Source organism: Octopus bimaculoides, chromosome 25 (genome assembly GCF_046866305.1).
Source record: "Octopus bimaculoides isolate indiv1 chromosome 25, ASM4686630v1, whole genome shotgun sequence".
NCBI classification, from domain to species: Eukaryota; Metazoa; Mollusca; class Cephalopoda; order Octopoda; family Octopodidae; genus Octopus; species Octopus bimaculoides.
Genome location: NC_142952.1, coordinates 33,195,126 through 33,209,963, shown reverse-complemented (window position 1 = coordinate 33,209,963; position 14,838 = coordinate 33,195,126). Strand labels below are relative to the sequence as shown.

General features: G+C 36.1%; 1 protein-coding gene across 16 annotated transcripts in view; it reads right to left on the bottom strand.

The window, feature by feature from the left end:
* The window catches only part of LOC106877320 (oxidation resistance protein 1), a 365,865-nt gene that overhangs the window by 245,030 nt on the left and 105,997 nt on the right, over positions 1–14,838 (bottom strand). For 3 of the 16 annotated variants that reach the window (XM_089342188.1, XM_089342187.1, XM_089342190.1), the window contains exon 2: positions 5,190–5,287. The exons of the other annotated variants lie outside the window; for them this stretch is intronic. In XM_089342188.1, the coding sequence (XP_089198314.1) occupies positions 5,190–5,194 (5 nt within the window). In that variant the 5' untranslated portion in view covers positions 5,195–5,287. The remainder of the gene's footprint in view (positions 1–5,189; positions 5,288–14,838) is intronic. 16 annotated transcript variants of the gene reach the window in all.

Genomic DNA, 14,838 nt, shown 5'->3' with positions numbered 1-14,838 from the left:
AGCAATTTTCACAGAATATTAGAAATGAATGACACTGCTTGTATGACAGATAAACTCATTTACAACTGGCAAACGATATCAAGACAAGGTCGGACACATACACACGTTGGACTTCCTTCAGTTTCTATCAACTAAATCTGCACACAAGGCTTTGGTCATCCTGGGGTTACAGCAGAAGACACTTACCCAAGGTGTCACACAATGGAAGAGCATCTCAAAACCATGTGGTTAGGAAGCAAATTTCTTTACACAGCCATGCTATGTCTTAGACTGCGAAAATACTATAACAGTCATTTAAATGCATATATATATATATATATATATATATATATCAATATATTATAAATTAACTACCAACAAAAATAATTGGTAAGCTAATTCAAAAAATCATCACCAAAATAGCAGAAAAAAACGACAGTTCTGATGTTATATTTATTCCTGAAGATGTGTAAAGAAATTTTGATTTATTAAGTCTCTTAATGAATTCTTTATACTGAAATATATATTGAAGAAGATAAATATGTTCATTTGAATATATACGTTTTTGCGTCGTAACTCCTTACACATACATATACATCCTGTTCTATTTAGTTTATTTATTTATTTATGACAGTGGAATCTGCCATAAGGTTTCCACAAACATTATTGTACAACATTTATCCGGTCAATGACAGTTTGTTTTGACACTTTAAAGTATGCATAGACATAACACCATCACAAAAAGGGAATACAGTTCTGGTTTGAAATGATGCTACTGACCACAATCTTAGTCCCAGCTAGTAATCTCATATCATTTACCAGACAAGTACAACTGTGAAATATATAAACCTTGATCTACGCCACACATTTTTAATTGTAAAGTCAGTCGCCACATCAAAGTGGCTGTTCCAGGTTACTACTAGTTTTAACCCCAGGCAGATTTTCCGCCAGCTGGTTACCGGTAAGACGATGCACCCTTTGTATACATTGTTAGTAGGGGGGAGCAAATCCCTATGACCCTCTAGTAGGAAACAGGATCACAAGGCTGACTCAGTTTCAAGCTATTTGGCTCATCCTCAGTCACGACCATCAGTCAATGATTTGCAACAAGCAAAATGGCTAGTTGTAAAATCTCAAAAAGAGACTGATGTAGCAACTGGCTTTACTTTTTAGTATACAGTAATCCCTCAACTATTATGGGTGTTACATTCCCAAACCCCTGTGATAGGTGAAAATCTGTGAAGTAGAAACAGTACTGTAGTGTATTGTATATATATATTTTTTTATTATTCTTATAATTTGTATATATTTATTTTATGATAAATGCAAAACAACACCATGGAGGAATCGATGTAAGCTTAAATAATAAACTGCAATATGCCGAGGGATTACTGTGTATGTATATACATATATATATATAATAATACAAATGATATATGAGCATATGCATGTATACATACATATATATACATCTACATGTATATATAGATGCATATCCGGGTACAGGACGTCAGAAAAGTGAACGGGGACATAAAAAACAAAAACAGACTTTCTTTACAGACAACAGAATGAAAACATAGGAAAACAGATGAGCCACTTATGGAACTTTTCCTTCATTAGCTGCCTCTATTCTAAACTAGGCATTTCAAAATATATATATATATATATATATATTTTATTATTTTTATAATTTGTATACATTTATTTTATGATAAATGCAAAACAACACCATGGAGGAATCAATGTAAGCTTAAATAATAAACCGCGATAAGTAACCCATGACATGTTGAGGGATTAGTGTGGTTACTACTCTAATCTCTTCTCGAGATTTTACAACATAGAACTATTACTTGCTCGAGATTATTGATATGACTCCCAATGTTTTCTTTATGTTGTACTTTAACCCTTTTGATATTAATCCATCTGAGGCTGTCCCTTGTTCTAGGACATAAACTTCCTGCGTTAAAGTGATCTAAATTAACGCTTTCTATCAGAATTTCATGTTAATTTAAGTTCCAAACACCAGCTTAATTAATAACAAAGTTCTTTTAGAAATCCTTTGTTATTTTCAAAATTTATTAAAACAAAGACAAAAACCTGGTAACAAAAGGGTTCAAGTGATTTAATTAAAAAAACCTGCCATTGAAATTTAATGTTGATTTATGTTCCAAGCGCCAGTTTAATAAGGACAAATTTATGTTACTAATTTCATCATTACATGCAAATTAATTGAAACAAAGCAGTATATTTCAACAGAAATACAGTAACAAAAGGGTTAAAGTGGTTTAATTAAAAACCTTTCATGAACAGCTTATGTAAATTTGTGTTCCAAACAGTGGCTTAATAATGACAAGGTTATTTTACTAATTTCTTCATTATTTTCAAAATTAATTGAAACAAGGCAATGTATGTATTTTTGACAAAATTATTGTACCAAAAGCTAAAGTGATCTAAATGAAAACCTTCTATCAAAAGTTCATACTAATTTGTGTTCCAAGCACTAGCTTAATAATGACAAAGTAATTTTAATAACTTCTTCATTATTTCCAAAATTAACTGACACAAAAGTAGTATGTTACAACAGAGATATGGTGACAAAAGGTTAAAATGAAAAACAAAAGCTCTCTCAGGATTAGAACAATTCAACCAGTCTGGAGTTGTTTTTAGGACATAAGCACCACCAACAAATCTTCACAATTGATTACATTTCACATATCTGGGAGAGAGCTGCCAGTACCCAAACAAACAGCCAAAATTACATCCAAAATAAGGCAAATATTCCTTCAACAAATTGACCCAGTACTTATTCTATCAATCCACCAAGTTATGGGGATGTAAACAAACCAGCACTGGTTGTCAAGTAGTGTTGAGAGATACGCACACACACGTCATGCTTCCACATAGTTTCTATTTACCAAATTCACTCACAAGGCATTAGATGATCTGGGGTTGTAGCTGCTGTGCAGTGGGACTGATCCCAGAACCAGGTGGTTGCAAAGCAAGCTTCTTAAGCCCACAGCCATAATCTGTGTCCATAACTGTAGATATTCCTTACAAAGCAAAACGAAAAAAAAATGGCAGGAAGGTCATGGGTGGAATGCATTTGATCATTAGTCTGCTTGATCAGGGTTGACCTGGTGCCATACAAAAAGACCCTACAACAACTGGTCGAGCCCCTGGTAGACCTTCTCATGGCTGTTGTAATGTGTCGGCTAATGACAGTAGCCAACAACCATTGTAACATGTTGCACACAGATATATCATTACTTTGTTCTGGTTGAATGGACAGCTTGTTTGTCTGACACTCAACAATGCAAGTTTTTGGCACTGGAAACCCTGAAAGGTAGCACAGGACAGGGTAAGGTAGGGTGGTCGGGACAGGGTACATAACTATATCTGATGGGCCATGATGACTTGCTGACAGATCAGATACAACCAAAATACTGCAACAATTTCACGGTTCAATAAAGATATCTTGTGATCTGAAGCTTCACGGACAACCCAAAGACATTATAGTAGTGGCTATTTATAAATATCAGCAACATCATCAACAACAGCAACAACTAGTATATATTAGGACGTATCTTCAAAATCAATAAAGAAATTGCGTGATCTGAAACTCATACTGGCAACTTGGGAAAAAATATAATTGTGCTGGCTAGACAGATACAACAGCAAAAACAACCAATAATAATAATAATAATAATAATAATAATAATAATAATAATAATAATAATAATAATAATAATAATAATAGCTTATCTATGGACAAATAAAGATAACGCATGATGTGAATCTCAATTGGCAACTGAGGGATATTAGTGTAGGATATAGTCACTGCAGATATCTTCAGATACATAAAAGATATTTCGATATGAACATTGATTGGTAACCTGGGGAAACTAAATGTCCAGGAGGATGTACAAGGTGGAAAATGTGAGATAACTTATCGCCGGAGCAACAATGTTACGTCAGTGTGTGACAGAGTCCTGGAGAACTGAAACATGCAGTATCGGGGAACAATCAGTCATGAAGGGGGGATTGCATTGTGCTTTAGGGACTAAAGACTTTCCCTGACCAAAGCACATAGGTTTGAACAGCTCAGTCCAGCTAGATGCCACAGGACAGAGGAGTTCATTGAAGTTAGGATTCAAGTATTGCATTTTTTACTTTATTTATTATTTTTTTTTTTTTGCAATTTATTGTTGTTGGTGTTTAACCTGGAGTCTCATATATATATATATATATATATATATATATGCGTATAAGAAGGGATGACCTGGAGAACATTATTTTTCTTAGTGGTTGAGTCGTTGATGACCTCTTTCTAATATATTGGATGTCCACTTAGTGGTCATCCCTCCTTATATGCATGTAATACAATTTTTCTGAATTTTCAGATTTTTTTTATATGTTAGGCCACTGGTTTTAAATTGATGCTAACTAAATTAATATTCAATTTATCACCCTCAGTATATAAATATATATATATATATATATATATATAGTCAGTTCATATAACCAATGAAGTCAAATAATAAAATTAACAGACAACAAAAGGACATGGATAAAGAATGTATTAGTTTAACACTCAGTCAAAAGAGAGAGAAATTGCCAACAACCCATGTGTAGTTCCATTGTGTTTATTTTAAAATTTTGACAGACAATGTCATTTCCAGTATATTTAAATGTTTAACTGTACACATACAAAAATGTATGTGTATGCACTTTCCCTTTTATGCATATAAGCATGTATATATACATAGGTTACAAGCATGGATTAGTACGTTGCATATGTTTGCATGCTTATACATGTGCATAAGCACTTTGTACCATATGGTGTGTTTTAAACAAGGCAATAGGCTAAGGCTACTTACTACACAAGTAGGCCACAGTGAGATTTGGACTTAGAACATGAAGAGCCAAACCAATTTTACAGTTCCACAAATCCTCAGCCCTTCATTAGTACTTTTCTTTTTTATCAACCCTTGGAAGGATTAAAGGCAAAATTAAATACAGGTGGATTTCAACTCAGAGCCCCACGTGTCAGAAGAAATACAGCAAGGTAGTCTGTCTGATGATAGGTAAATAGTAAAGTTAAACAAGAGAAATAATTAGTGATAGTAACAGATAACATAGAAACTACAAAATTTTTCAATGAACAAAGAAGTAGTGTTAGGTTATATAAAATATAAATAAAAATACTCAACGACATCGCGCTTATTGTTGTGCAACCAGAAGTGAAAAATACATCAACCAAACCACTCAGAAATAGAATTTCCTGATTTCCACAGTGATAATTTCTTACCTGAAAAATATAAGAGTAAAGTAGTGGAAACAAATAATAATAATAATGATAATTAAAATGATAATAATAATGGTTTCAAATTTTGCCACAAGGGCAGCAATTTTGGGGGGAGGGGAGGAGATGAGTCGATTACATCGACCCCAGTACGCAACTGGTACTTATTTTATCAACTTTGAAAAGATGAAAGTGAAAGTTGACCTCAGCGGAATTTGAACTCAGAATGTAAAGACAGACGAAATGCTGCTAAGCATTTTGCCCGGCATGCTAACAATTCTGCCAGATCGCCGCCTTAAATAATAATAATAATAATAACAATAATAATAATACATTATTTCCATTATTTACAATTGACGGATATTTGTCCTCATCTTGTTTGTTGTTAACACAACATTTGGGCTGATATACCCTCCAGCCTTCATCGGGTGTCTTAGGGAAATTTCAAACCTGGGTTCTCATTCCTAAGGTATTTTTCGATATTATTATTATTATGATTATTATTATTATTATTACTATTATTATTACTATTATTCAGGTCACTGCCTGGAATCGAACTCGGAATCTTGAGGTTAGTAGCCCGCGCTCTTAACTACTATGCCATATGCCCATGGGCATACAAGACAAGGACAAATATCCACCAATTGTAAATAATGTATATAATTCCTCATCTCTTAAATATAGAACAATAATAATAATAATGATAGCAACAACAACATTAACGATAATGTTGGAACTCTACAAATTGATGTCTTGAGAGAGAGAGAGAGAGAGAGAGAGAGAGAGAGAGAGAGAGAGAGAGAGAGACAGAGAGAGAGAGAGAGAGAGAGAGAGACAGAGAGAGAGAGAGTACGAATACATATGTGAGGATAAGGAAGGGCATTTTCTGCATTGATGATGTCTCTTGCAGTAAGACAAGAGTCCTCAGCTATCCTCTTGTCTTTGGACAACTGGACTGTCTTTTTCCTGATGGCATGTCAATATTGGAGAACTCTTGATTCTTGAAATACCCTCCCCTTTTCATTTAGAGTTTGTGCCAGTTGTCACAAGCAAGTGGTCTACTCTCTTGAAGCAGAGATAATTTCAATAAATCCATAATTTATATTCTGTTATTTTATATACCTCTATCTGTCTTTGATGGTGCCCCAGCATGGCCATAATCTAATGACTGAAACAAGTGAAACATATAAATAGACATCGGTTACTAATTCTAACACATATAGGCTCAGGCATGACTGTGTGGTAAGAAGCTTGCTTCCCAACGACATGGTTCCAGGTTCAGTCCCACTGCATGACACCTTGGGTGAGTGTCTTCTACTATAGCCTCGGGCCGAGCAAAGCCTTGTGAGTGGATTTGATAGATGGAAACTAGAGGAAGCCCATCATATATGTATGTGTGTATTTATATGTGTGTCTTTGTTAGTCCCCTTCCTGACAACCAATGTTGATGTGTTTGCGTCCCCGTAACTTAGAGGTTCAGCAAAAGAGACTGATAGAATAAGTCCTGGGGGTCAATTTGTCCAACTAAAACCCTTTAAGGCAGTGCTCTAGCATGGCCACAGTCAAATGACTGAAGCAAGTAAAAGACTAGAGAAAAAATTGATTGACCCTATACACACCTGTTGGCTGATAATGAAACCCAAGAAATAACAATTCTGTGAACCAGTGTGACCAGGTTCAATACAAACCAAATCCACAATGGGCCAGATTTTATGGCTACTTAGATGTGGATTGTCAGTAAAGCCTGACATAGTCTCTCGTAATAAACCTCGTTAGCATAGCAATTTCCAGCTGTGGCCGAAACTAATGGCTGTTTGCACTGCATCACACAACTGCAATCACACAATTGCAATTACTAATACTTTATTAATTTAGTTAATTGAATTAATAAGACAGCAGGCATTTTTTTTTTTCTGTGTTGAGGTGTGTTTTCTTTTTTATTCTCACTGCTCACCCTCACCACCACCACCACCACCACCACCACCACCAGCTCTATCACCTCCTCTGCCATCACTACCACAGCTACTGTTATCACCACTACTGCAACCTATACTATCATCACTGTCACTGTTACTACCCCCCATTATCACTAACACTACTGCCATGCCCACCACCACAACCACCATCACAATCACTGATACTGCTACCACCAACACTATCCCCACCACCACCACTATCACCACCACAACCACCACTTTTACTATCACCACTATCACCCCTACTGCCACTATCATTGTCATATCACTGTTACCACCACCACCACCTCTACCACTACTACTATCACCTGCTTTGGTGAATTCTGTCCAACCCATGCAAGCATGGAAAAGGAAAACTGAACAAAAAAACGATAACAAATTATAAAAGATGGGCTACAGCAAATATTCTGCTCAATACCACAGATTTGCTTGTCAGTTGTTTGACCGTAACCAGTTGAGCATGTCCCTTGGTGGTTGACGATATGTGCATCTCTGATCATGAGCAGAAGTAGTGGGGGAGCATCATAGCCATATGTTGAAGGGAATGTGTTGGTGGTAGTAGTGGTGGTGATGATAATAATGATCATCATCATCATCATCATGATGGTGATATCTTACAAAGCACAGTGCTCCACTCAGATTTATTTTCACCACAGACTTTACATGTGGCATTCCTTTGACCATTTTCTGGTTTCATCACTTAACTATGTTCCAAGTGCAACCTCTCTGTCTTGTGGTTTGGTAGGCATTATTAGATAGTCTTTGATATTTGTTAATTGTAATTTCAGGGAGATTTGATTGCTCCTTCTAGTTGCATATGATAGTTGTAAATGAGTGTCACCATCACGCAAGTGATGCCGTTGATTTTCAATCTTCCATGAAAACATTCCCAGCCATTGGAGAAGCCTTACTATGCCTGGAAACCAGTGAGGGTGGGTAAGAGGAAGAACATCTGGCCATAGAAAACACTTTGCCAACAGATTCTATCTAACTCATGCTTCTATAGAAAAAAGGATTGTTAAAATGATGACGATGACGGGTCTAATTAACAACCACCAATTTGTTGATCTTGATATTGCAGAATACACAGGCACAGCTGATTACCGAAAACAGGGAGGGATGGATGGGTTCTGGAAGTTTGAAACCCTTTCCACACATCCTTTTTATGTTCCTAGTCATAGGGAGAGGCGTAATCATCGCAAGTTCCCATATTTTCTTTAATAAGAAATTAATAAATTTAAATTCATTGTTGCATAGAAAAAAATCAGAAACGAGTACATTGTGTGTGGATGGGTTCTTTCTGCCCGTTGGTTATAGAGAGATGTTATAAGGCTTTCAACTTAGTATTTATAGTGCGGCCTGTGCACAGAACATCTATGTTGTGTGGGTGTATAAGTGAGTGTGTATAAACATAAATAAAAATGTATATATATAAAGCTTTTAACTTGATGAGTGGGAAGGAAATCAGAAAAATGTAAAAACAAAATATAAGATATAAAGAAGTAAATGTATGTATGTTTGAAATAGTTTGTGAGGGCAAGCGTGTGTGTGTGTGTGTGTGTGTGTGTGTAAAGGGAGAAATAGAGAAAGAAATAAAGGAATGACTAAGAGAGAGAAAGAGACACATATTCATATATAGATACATATATACCCAATATGCATGCATATATATACATATACTCACACACAAATATATATATATATAACAGATATAATACATGCATATGCATATATAACACACATACTTTTATATAATACACATATCAGGAAAGAGAGAGTGAGAGCAAGAGAGATAGAGAAAGGGAGAGGGAGAATGAGAGAGACAGAAAGGGAGAGAGAGAGAGAAATTTCAATACAATTTTTTCACTTCCCTTGAAGCAATTATCTGAGACTTACCAACATTTTTCTTTCACACTTCAATAAATAAATACAAATTCCAACAGAGCATAAATGGTAAATTCTAAATGGTTACTGGGTGCTGGAGTATAAAATCTTCATTTTCAGCATCATTATTATTAAAAGGAGCAGTGGTGTGACATTTTGTCTTGTGTCCTTCCATATCTCCTGAGTTCAATATCCTATGGGGTGTATGTGGTAGAGATGACTGCCCTTTCTATTTCAATAGGGTCTCTATAAAATCTATGCATGTAATATAGTCTGGAAGGGGTCGATATCAGTCAAATATACCAAGTCTTTTCTGAAACATTTTATGACCTTCTACAGGTACAGGCAAGGCTATGTGGTAATACATTTGCTTCCCAACCACATGGTTCCTGGTTCAGACCTACTCCACAGCACTTTGGGCAAGTGTCTTCTACAATAGCTCCGAACCAACCAAAGCCTTGTGGGTGGATCTGGTTGATGAAAACTGAAAGAAACTTTTTGTGTTCTTCATCAATTCCACATGACAAACCACAGTTGGTTTGTTTATGTCCCTGTAACTTAGCAATTGGGCAGAAAAGAGGCTGATAGAAAAGATGTACCAGGCTTAAAAAACTAAGTAATGGAGCTAATTTGTTTGACTAAATCCTTCAGGGCAGTGCCCCAGCATAGCCACAGTCCAATGACTGAAACAAGTAAGAGAAAAGTAATAGTGAGTTCAAATCCCACTGATGTTAACTATGCCCTTCAGCTTTCCAGGGTTGGAAAAAATAAAGTAACAGCTTAATACTGAGATCAATGGTATAAACTAACCCTGCCCCCTCAAAAATTGCTAGCCTTATGCCTATCTTAGGAACCATGGGGTGAAGAGGTGTCTCCTAGTAGTGGCCATAGTAGTTTGGGGTGATCAATTTTCTTGTTGATTGTTATTGCTTTACAGTTTATACATGTATATGCAAACACCCACAATTTTTCTAGCTTTGTATAGCATTTCTTTCAGTCCTTGTGGCAAATGATTATAATAATAATTACCATTATTATTGAAATGGCAAACTGGCAGAATCACAAGCACGTCAAACAAGATGCTTAGCAGCATCCCTTCCGGCTTCTTACATTTTGAGTTCTAATGCCACTGAGGTCAATTTTGCTTTTCATCATTTTGGGATTGATAAAACAAGCATTGGGGTCAATGTGGTTGACTTGCTCCACTCCCACTAAAATTGCTGGTTTTGTGCCAAATTTAGAAATTATTATTATTATTAGTATTAGTATTAGTATTATCTTTCTTTATTTAGCCACTTTGTAGAATCACTTGCCAAGCCACTGCCTCAGGCCCAGGGCAAGAGTAGCTAAGTGATTTATAATTTTCAACTGCCTAAATATGAGGTGCCTCCTCCATTGAACTTTCAAAATCACAATACATCATAAAAACATATGGCTTGCAGGAAAAAAGGGGGGAAAAATGAAAGATAGAAGAAAACAATAAATGTTTGATATATTTGTGATGTTGAAGTGTGAGTGGAGAAGTGGTATAAGGTGTAAATATAAAAAAAAAGATATTAAAACTGTAAGCATAAAATGGTATTAAATATTGATTTGTATATGTTTTATACATACATACATACATACATACATATAGATCTATGTCTTTATGTATGTATATATATGTATAAACATATATATAGTTATCATCAGCATCATTTTAACGCCTACCTTTTCATGTTTGCATGGGTCACACGAGTATATGTTGGGGTCGGTTTTCTATAGCCCTTCCTGTCACTAATACCCATTTGTTCCCAAGTGAGGTAATAACATCCCAGTCACATGGCTTTGTAGTTAAGATGTTTAACTTGTGATTGTAAGATTGTGGTTTCAATTCCTGGATCACCTGATGCATTGGGTTCTTGAGCGTGGGGTGCATGGCTTAGTGGTTAGGGTGAGCCAAGCAAAGTGTTGTGTTCTTGAGTGAAACACTTCATTTCACACTGCTCTAGTCCGTTCAGCTGTTAAAGGTGAGTAATCCGACAACAGACTAGCATCCCATCCCAGGAGAAATATATACACCAGAGAAATCAGGAAACTAACCCTATGCTCCTTACAGAGTAATGTGGATTAACCTATTGTAAAACAAACAGCTCAGGCATGTCTTTGTGCAGAGAACTGGAAACATACCACACTGTGTGAATAAGCCTTTGGTTACAAAACTCGAGCAACATGTCAAGAAGCTGGTTGTGAGTATGCACTATTGAAAAAGCCCAGATAGGTTGAAATGCAGCTGATGTTCCTACCAGAAGTGCTGAGATGAGCAAGTACAAGGGGTGTATGAAAAGTCTTGAGCCTCAAAAAAGCAAAACATGGTACAAGACTTCTGATGAAGGTACAAGATTACAAGGCTCAAAACTTTTCATACACCCCTCATTTATGCACACATACACAAAAGGGCAGATGTAAAGAATGTAGACCACACCCCCTTTCATCTTTTTTTTTTTGCAGAATCCCCCGTTTTCAAGTACGGAGATTCTGACTCTGCAAAAAAAAAACAGCATTTAAAAATTTCCCCCACCCCACCAAATTCTTCAATTTTTCACTTTTTTCAGAATTCTTTTTTTTTTTTTGTGAAATACATGGAAAAATACGGAGATTATGAAATTTTTGTAAAGTTTCAATTTTTAAGAAAAAGTGAAAGTTGAAGAATTTTGGGCGGGTGGGGGGGGAATTAAAATTTTAAAATGCCGGTTTTTTTTTTGCAGAATCAGAATCTTCATACTCGAAAATGGGGGATCCTGTAAAAAAAGAAGAAAAAAAAAGAAAAAAAAAGAAAAAAAAGGGGGTGCAATCCACATTCTTTATGTCTGCCCACAAAAGATGATTTCCTAAACTCATGGTTTCAGATTCAGTCCCATTGCGTTGTATCTTGTGCAAGCGTCTTCTCAGTACATCTCCAGGCCTTGTGAGTCAAACTCAACAGATGCATAAAGACTGTCACTATATGTACATAAATACATGAGAATGAATGTGGGTGTTTGTGTGGACGTTGACACTGCCTGTGTAGTGGTGTCGTTGCCATATGTAGCACATATGCAATGTCTTACAAAGCTTGATGGTGCAACATGGGATAACCAGTGAAATGCCTTACTTGAAAAACAACACACAAACACATATACAGACACATACACAAAGAGTTATATACACATAGAGTGCCATACACAGACATATCCATACATATACTTTTAAAGACACATTTATAAAGAATACAATGCAAGTATGTGTATACATTTGCAAACAGTCTCTCTCACCACACAAGGCTAGGCTTGCAAAGAGACAGACTTAGGTGATGTTATCTTCTCTCTCCACCTCTCTCTCTCTCTAATCTATTTATCTGTATATGTGTGTGTGTATGTACATATAAATACATATGTACAGATACATTGAATTTGTATATATATATATATATATATATATATATATATATAAAACGTCCACACATATATACATGCACACATGTATTTGTGTATATATGTGTGTATATATATATATATTATATACACACACATAATACACTTATAAAGACATTACATATACACACACACACAGATTACATATATACACACGCACACCACACATGTGTTTCACTATTGTTGCATGTCCATTGCAACAAAAGCAAAGACAAAAGGGAGGCATTCATAATTTATTGACATAATACAACCTTTTGTGTGTTTTACTATGACAATGTGATGTTCACTTTATATTCACCTAAGCCATCTGGGGCGTTTTTCTTTATCAGCCTTATTGACAAGCTCTATTCACAGATATTCATCATCATCATCATCATTATTATTATTATTATTAAGCTTATTATTATTATTTGGACAGTTGGCTGGCAGAACAGTTGGGAGTGATCAAAATGCCTTGTGGCATTTGATCTGGCTTTTATTTTTGGAGGTCAAATTGCATTGAGGTCCATGTGCTTTTGGTTATCTTTGCTGTTTTTTTTTAAAATTGACTCATTGCTGCTCTCTGTCCGTTCTTTTGCCCTTTACCAATGAGTTACGGTGCACTGTAACTGGCAGAATTGTTATCATGCTGGGCAAAATACTTAGCAGAATTTCGTCTGTTTTTGTGTTCTGAGTTCAAATCCCATCAAGGTCAACGTTGCCTTTCATCCTTTTAGGATCGATGAAATAAGAACCGGTTGAGTACTTGGCTCAGTGTAATTGACTTACCCCACCCCCTCTGAAATTGCTGGCCTTGTGACAAAATTTGAAATCATTATTATTACTATTATCATAATAGCCATCTGGATGCATTACCAGAGGCTTGGGAGGGATCAAGATGGAATTTGCTCAGGTTTCAAAAACAGATGAAGCCCTCACACCTAAAAGCAACAGAATAATAAAAGAATTATATTCTGTAAACAACAGGTGCATTTGCCCAATCACAGGCAAAATCAGAATCATCATTGTCTCCATTGTGACTTCATAGCAAAATCCAAATCTCATCCATTGCAAATAGATACATCATCTTTATTTTTAATCATTTTTTTGTGTAAATCCTTTCCTTCAAACACTCATATGCTGATATCGAAGTAAGTGACCATCGTTATTATAAGATTGGACTTCGAATACATAGTAAATAGGCGCAGGAGTGGCTGTGTGGTAAGTAGCTTGCTTACCAACCACATGGTTCTGGGTTCAGTCCCACTGCGTGGCAGCTTGGGCAAGTGTCTTCTACTATTGCCTCAGGCCGACCAAAGCCTTGTGAGTGGATTTGGTAGATAGAAACTGAAAGAAGCCCGTCGTATATATGTATATATATATATATATATATATGTATGTATGTGCGTGTATATGTTTGTGTGTCTGTGTTTGTCCCCCCCACCACCACCACCATCGCTTGACAACCGATGCTGGTGTGTTTATGTCCCCGTAACTTAGCGGTTTGGCAAAAGAGACCGATAGAATAAGTACTAGGCTTACAAAGAATAAGTCCTGGGGTCAATTTGTTCGACTAAAAGGCGGTGCTCCAGCATGGCCGCAGTCAAATGACTGAAACAAGTAAAAGAGTAAAGAGTATGCACTGGGACATGAATACTGAAATCTTAAAGAGAACAAGAGCAGGATGGAGGGCATTTATATCAATAAAGGGTGGGTTCAAAGTAAAGCTGGACAAGACCATATATACAGGATTCTTCAATAATACCATCCTACCTGCACTAATATAAGCAAGTGAAACTTAGGCTACAATGAAGGGAAAAGGAAATCAATTGGCTACAATGCAAAGGGTCATAGAAAGACCCACACTAGGAATAACATTATGAGAGAGTATATATTATGTAATGTGTTTGGACTGTATGTAGTGGGTGGAAAAGTTGTTCTGATGTTTGATGATACACCAAAAAGAGATGGGTAATATGTGGAGGTGCTGCTGTGTGGTAAGAAGTTTATTTCCCAACTACATGGTTTCAGGTTCAGTCCCACTGCATGACACTTTGGACAAGTGTCTTCTACTATAGCCCTGGACTGATCAAAGCCTTGTGAGTGGATTTGGCAGACAGTAACTGAGTAAAATGAGATAATATGAAAACAGAGAGGCATGAACGATGTGATCACAAAATAGTGAAAGCACAAGTTTCACTAGGATGGGCATGTCAAAAGGTTGTTAAACTCATGCAGTTGCCAAGTGGTATCCAAGAATTCAAGA